Raw genomic sequence first — 7,039 nt, forward strand, 5'->3', positions numbered from 1 at the left:
CTCCCCCCAGAGTTCACCTGCGGGGGTCCCCCTCAGTCAATACACCCGAACCCTCTCCCCCGCCCAGGGACCCAGAGGGAGACACAGCCTGATGTTCGGTTCCAGGCTTGCACGGAGTTTCCTGCATGCCACCCTCTCCTTCTCTCAGGACATGCTGGGAACTCTAGCTGCCTCCCCCTCTCCCCGGCAATGTCTTTTATGTGCCAGCTGGGTTCTGCCAAGTCCACTGGCCCCTAGTGGTGGCTAGCAGCACTGCAGCCCATTTCTGTGGGGGAAGGGAAATTCTGCGTGCACATTAATTTCTGCAAAATTCAGCATTGTGCAGTGGCACAAAATTCCCCCAAGAGTTGTGTGTGTGTCTTTCTTTCTGCACCCTAACACCACCTCAATCAGCAGAACCTGGGTTTTATTGACTTCAAGTGGCAACTTCCATTTGATTTGAGAGTAGCCCAGTTTTGCCCGGGCCCCATTTTCTGGCAAGGGTATATAAGTAGGTAGTCAAAGAGAGGGTACCGCCACTTAGAAGGAAATGGAGTGGAAAGAAGACAAAGATAAGTCATTGCCTTCCTATCTGCCCTCCAGCCTCATCTTCTCATGCCTTCTCCAGACTGCCCCGAACCCTCCCTGCACTGAGCCCCAAGGCCATTGCCCTCTCCATAGACCCACTGCTGCTACGATCCCTCTAAAAGATCAGCCAGTCAGTGACTGCTTGAGGGGGCACATGGGGCATAATTAGCACTGACTCTATTTATAAATATCAGGATAACATTTGCTAGTGTATATATCTATAAAATAGAACACATTTGGTTATTTTTCTTTCCTCCATCCTGCCCAGGTAAGGTCCTCAGGGCAAGGACTGTGTCTTCCTATGTGTCTGTACAGCACCTAGCACAGTAAGGCCCCAGTCATTAGTGGGACACGTGGGCACTTACTGGAATAGAAATATTAAATACTAACCAGGCAGATACAGCACATTGGCACAGAGGAGACAGCACTGAGCGAGGCCGCTGCAAGGTCCGTGTCAGGGATTATGTGCAGCATCAGTCACTTACTGGGACCAGTTCAAGGTACAAAATCTTTGGGTGAGAAATGGTCTTCTGCTCTGTGTTCTCCTACAGGTTTTGACCTTTGTGAAGTCGGGCAGGAGGAGGTGATACTGAAAACTGGGAAACAAGCTAATAGGAGGACCATGCACTTTGCTCTCCAGTCCCTGCTGGCACTTTTTGGTAAGGCTACGTGCTGTGACATTATTTGCTCCTGCTCCATCTGATGGCTGGAGGATGATAGTATCTATTTAGGTGGAGTATTATTATCTTTTGCACAAAGGAAAGCATCTCACACAGTTGCTGTGAATTTTTTTACTTATTTAGTGAACTGGGGTGTGTGGCACTTCCCAAGCCTGTGAGTGGTCTGCCAGAGAGCAGCTAGCTCTCCACCACTGCTCTGACTATAAGACTCACTGCAAACATTGAGAAGTGGGGACTTAAGGAGGAGAGGGAGTTTATTTGGCAAATACTATGGGTGGGGTGTCTGAGGCCCAGGGTGGTGCAAAAGAAAAACTGGAGAGATTTCTGTCTCTCCGAGGAAAATTTGGGAGATGGGTTGGTCACTTCCATCTCTAACTTCTATGATTCATCAAGTCACTAGTTCCCCTGGAGCTAAATCTCCTTTAGAGTAAAACTGAAGGGCATTCAGTTCTCTACAAACAGAGAGCGGCTGTCAGTCAAGCGAATATGGATTGTGTCCCTTACACAGTTCAGGGGCATCACCCATTTTCTACTACTCTGTCGTATGAATTAGTGCTGGGACAGCACTGAAGTCCTCTATTTATATAAAATAGAGACCATAAGGGCAGTATGGACTGTCACCTGTCAACATGCCTCAGCTACAATCTGGAGAGATCGCTTCAGTGATGAGAGGGGAGTTTAGGTTCCGTCAATTGGCCTTTCACTCAGCTAAGTCTGCCAACGGGTGCAAACTGCAGTCGTATCTTTTTGTGCTGTGGATACTTGTAGACCGGGACCAGGATTGAGCTCCACCAAATACCAGCTCATTCCTGACCTGAGCTGGCTGTGACTTGGTGTCTCATCAGTGCAAGGTTTGATATTTCTTAACAGTCCCGTGGTCCTGTCGCTCTCACACTATTGCCTTGTGTGCCTACAATGGCTGCAAACTGGATTTGTTCTCATTCCCTTATGGTACCATATAGGGCTGAGGCAGCTAGAGTAAGGTGACTGCACCAGCAGCATGTTTGTCCTAAATGAGCCTGCCCTAGCCATGGTCCTATGACCACAGCTGTAGAGTGCTCAGCAATGCAGGAATACTCTTCTAACCCTCTGATTCTATGAGTCAGCACTTTCCTTCCAAGCATCTCAAAATGCTTTTTAAATGTTAATGGATTAGACCTCACAGCACTCCTGCAAGAAAGTGGAAATACTAGCCTCATTTCACAGACAGGGACATCGGTGCACAGAGGTTTTGTCTTGCCCGTGGTCACATAACCAGTCAATGCCAGAGTTAGGAATAGAATTCAGGTCTGCTGGCAGTTGGAGTCTTGTATAAAGAGGTGATTTGGAGGACTAAAATATCAACTCTACCAAGTTCTTTTCTGGTAGAAGCATTGAGTTTCTGCATGCACCTTTCCTGGGATGCATACATTATGTTTCTCACATAATTAGCAATTGTGTAGTGGAAGCAGCACTGGAGTTGTTAAACAAATGAGACTAGGTGCACATACTGTACCACTTGCTTTCATTGTAATAAGTGCTGTTGTTTTCATTTATTTAGATTCTACAGAGTTACCCAAACGTCTTAGCCTGGACAGTTCCTCATCACTGGAATCACTGGCTTCTGCTCAGTCCATTTCCAACCCAATGCCTTTGGGCTATCAGAACCCTCCCTTCTCTCCTACTTGTCCAGACAGTATTGCATCAGACGCCATTTCTGTGTACAGCCTGAGCTCTATCGCTTCTTCAATGAGTTTTGTTTCCAAGCCAGAGAGCACATCAGAAGGTGCAGGGCACAGGGGGCGACAGGACTATGAAAGGCCTAAGAATGTCTATCCGCAAAGGTCCTCTGTGCCACGGAGCCAACTGTCTCCACAGACCAATGCTGCAGCCAGCAAAGACAATGAGGAGTATGAAGGATTTTCTATAATTAGCAATGAGCCTATGGCAACTTATCAAGAAAATATAAAAACAAGATTTTCCCCTGATCACAAACAATCCAAAACTGGTCAATCTGGAGGGATTAAAGTTTCTGTCAGTTCCAAAGGGAGCATAAGTACCCCAAATTCCCCTGTTAAAATGACTCTTATTCCCAGTCCGAACTCACCTTTCCAAAAAGTTGGAAAACTTGCAAGTTCTGATACTGGAGAATCTGACCAATCTAGCACTGAAACTGACAGCACTGTCAAATCCCAAGAGGAGAACAACCCAAAGCTCGATCCACAAGAGTTGGCCCAGAAAATTCTGGAGGAGACTCAAAGTCACCTTATTGCTGTTGAACGTCTTCAAAGAAGCGGCAGTCAGATGAGCAAGAAGAAGAACTCGGAAGATGGAGCAGCAGCTGGTGCTTCTGTATTCAGAGCCTCAGAGACCAGCGCGTTCAGTAGGCCACTGAGCTCTAGTCAGAGGAGTCATCCTTCACCAGTTACAATTAAACCAAAGCCTCCAACAAGGAGCTCATCCCTTCAGAAAGTGAGTTCCGGATATAACAGCCCCACAACATCGGAGATGTCCAACAAAGACGGCACAGGCCCATACAGTGGGCAGCCTTCTCCGAATTCTGACTCTCATGGCTCGTTAACTGAACACCCTCACTTTAAACTCAAGTACCCTAGCTCTCCTTACAGCGCTCATATTTCTAAATCTCCCAGAAATATCTCCCCAAGCTCAGGGCATCAGTCTCCTGTGGGCAGCACCCCCTCTCCTGCTCTCTCGTACTCCTCAGCTGGTTCTGCTCGCTCCAGCCCAGCTGATGCCCCAGATATAGACAAATTAAAAATGGCTGCCATCGATGAAAAGGTGCAGGCCATCCACAACCTGAAAATGTTTTGGCAGAGCACTCCCCAACATTCCACAGGCCCTATGAAGATTTTCCGAGGAGCTCCCGGAACAATGACTGCTAAGAGAGATGTTCTCAGCTTGCTAAACTTATCTCCACGGCACAGCAAAGATGAAAGTGCAGACAAGCTGGAACTTAAGGAGTTGTCTATTCAGCAACACCTTGCTTCTCCACAAAAGAACCCTCCAAATGGACACAGGCGCCCTGAAACTACCAATGCAGTGACTTCATCCCATTCTCCACCTTCCAATAGCATTCCGGGAACAGTACGCCCCTTGAGGCTGCCATCTGGGAATGGTTATAAATTTTTGTCACCAGGGAGATTTTTCCCTTCCTCCAAATGTTGAAATGTCTTTTATACCAGTTGATTCAACTTGCAGTCACATAAAGGTTCTCAGTATTTGCTTCTACCCACTTGCCTTGATCAATACAAAACCACAGAATATTACCCGAGAAGTCATGGTCACACCCATGATTAGCAGTGCAGAGTAATGAGACAAATTAGCCTGGCGCAATGCATTGCAGTGTATGACAAGGGCCTTATGCAAATAGGTTTCAGTTCCTCTTGTCACTCCTTTGGCCAGATGCACCTGATGACAGTTTTGTGTAGCGTTCACAGCTAGTTCTGTGCAGCAGCAAATTCAATTAATCTGTATGTCTGTTCACAAAATGTTAGCCTTTAAACCACCGACATGTATTTCTTATCCTGAAAGGATGTTTACAGTTGGATTTTTATACAGAATTTATACATATCCAGGGATTGGGGAAGGAGGCGAGACGAGGCAAATCTTCCATTTTATGCCACAAGGATAATGCACACAGAGCAGAAGTACAAGCCACTGCTTTTATGCTTCCAGGGGCTGCGCAGGGGGAGTAGATGATAATGTAACTAGGTGAAATTGCTGTTAGTCAAATGCAAGCAGATGTGAGAAAACGCTAGCAATGTACAACTCCCTGGCAACATTGTCAACACATCATTCTGGTGCTGTGCTGGTGACATGCCGATAAAGTAGAAAGGGATGTTCCATTCTTAATTCCACTTTCAGTTAACTTTTTCTGAAGAAATGCCTTTTAGGCTGAAATTTCCATTAATTGGTCTGACCCCAAAAGAACATTTTGGTAAGTAATGAACAAAATCCCATATCTGAGTAGCGTGAGAGTGACAGATACAAGTTCTGGTTTTACAGAGTGGTACCTTTGTTGCACATAATTTTACAAGGGTACATTTTTCATATTGGCAGGTAGCTGGTCAGCACAGAACTTCTCTGTTTAACTCTGAAAATGAGAGGCAGATGCACAGTGAATGTGAGAAAGGGTTACGCAGTGTGCAGCTCCTCAGCATGCAGAAATCGGATATTGACGTGTGATCTAGTGATCATGTGTTCAAGGAGCTCTCTCCATTACTGTTAGATCTTCCCAAGCCTCTTCCCAGGGAGAATTCCACAATCCCTTTCCCTGTTATGTTGCTTTCAGGGTCAATATATGCAAATTAAATAGGTGTGTGTCTTTGTGCAAACAGACCGCACGTGGGATGGAAAGTGCAAACTGACTGCACATTAAAATCTATGCACCTGGGTCTGTTAACGCCTTCTCCCCTGGGCCTCGTGGGAAAGCCAGGAGCACTCCTGCAGCTAGGAGGGGAGACAGGCTGGGCAACAGCCATCACACAGTGAGGCGGAGCTAAGGCAGTTGGGAATCAGGCTGGGACACTTGTGGTTTTTAAAGAAGGTCGTTAAATACAAACCACAGAATTAATGTAACGAAGACCGAATTTACGTGCACTGAAACCAGGACATACACAGCAACATGAACTCAGCCGCGCTGCACATATAGCTCAAAGCAAAGTATTACACAGGCAATGTGCTGTGAGAATCTTAGAGCAAGGAACAAAGTGAAGACACCTGGCTTCTGCTCTAGACTCTCCCCAATTCACTGTGAGACTTTGAACTAGTCACTTCACCCCTCTGTGCCTGAGCGCCCCCATCTGTCAAATGGGGGTAGTAATACTTACCTACCTACCTCACAGGGGTGTTGTGAGGCTTAATTAATTAGGCCTCGATTTTTAGTTCGATTTCAGCTCAGCTCCTGGTGTTGTGCTCTGTAGTAGAGGCCTATCTACATGAATTGTGGGTGCAATCAAATGGCTGGGCATAGCTGTAGATGCATAAAATTGTGTCACCCAGCCCCCTTTTGAAGCTCTAGGTCTTAACATTTGTGATGCTCTTTGAAAACCTGGATGAAAGGTGCTATAGCAGTACAGAGCATTAAATTCTCCCAATTTAACGTTACATGGCTGTAATATAAAATACTGGCCCTGATTAGCATTTAAAAACCCTATGGTTTGGAGAGGAACGTTTCACAACTGCACAAGAAACTAAATGCAAGCACTAAGAAACAATCACAACTGCAAGAAACTAAATGCAAGCACTACAGATACCATATGTCAGAGGATGTGCATGCAGACAGTTAATAGAGAGAGGGATGATCATGAAACTTTCAGTGCAAAAGACCAGGAAGAGCTTAATGCTCCACTTACACATATTAGAAAATGTGGCAAAACAGTAAGCTAAATCTACTACACTTCTTACTAGATGCAAATTGTTTGGCTGTTGCATTACAGCTTCCTATGTGGGTGATGTAATATATTTTATTGGCCCAACTTCTGTTGGTGAGAAAGAGAGAGAAGCTTTTTAGCTACACAGAGCTCTTCCTCAAGTCTGGGAAAGGTACGAAAGCCAGATCTACACTACAGACCTATATTGGTATAACTACCTCACACAGGGATGTGAAAAACCCACCCCCCTGAAAACATAGGCCTTGGCTACACTGGCGCTGTACAGCGCTGCAACTTGCTGCGCTCAGGGGTGTGAAAACGCCCCCCCCCCGAGCGCAGCGAGTACAGCGCTGTAAAGCGCGAGTGTAATCAGAGCCTGCAGCGCCGCACGCTCGCTCGCAGCGCTGCAAGCTATTCCCC

At 46.2% G+C, this 7,039-nt stretch overlaps 1 protein-coding gene across 1 annotated transcript in view; it reads left to right on the plus strand.

The window, feature by feature from the left end:
- Positions 1 to 6,772, plus strand: part of TTC28 (tetratricopeptide repeat domain 28) — a 276,929-nt gene extending 270,157 nt beyond the window's left edge. The window contains exons 21-22 of the mRNA XM_024196899.2: positions 1,119 to 1,226; positions 2,788 to 6,772. Coding sequence (XP_024052667.2) covers positions 1,119 to 1,226; positions 2,788 to 4,412 — 1,733 coding nt within the window. The 3' untranslated portion in view covers positions 4,413 to 6,772. The remainder of the gene's footprint in view (positions 1 to 1,118; positions 1,227 to 2,787) is intronic.
- The last annotated feature ends 267 nt before the right edge of the window (positions 6,773 to 7,039 follow it).

The sequence above is a fragment of the Terrapene carolina genome, unplaced genomic scaffold (assembly GCF_002925995.2).
Source record: "Terrapene carolina triunguis isolate 2854851 unplaced genomic scaffold, T_m_triunguis-2.0 Scaffold234, whole genome shotgun sequence".
Classification (NCBI taxonomy): domain Eukaryota; kingdom Metazoa; phylum Chordata; order Testudines; family Emydidae; genus Terrapene; species Terrapene triunguis.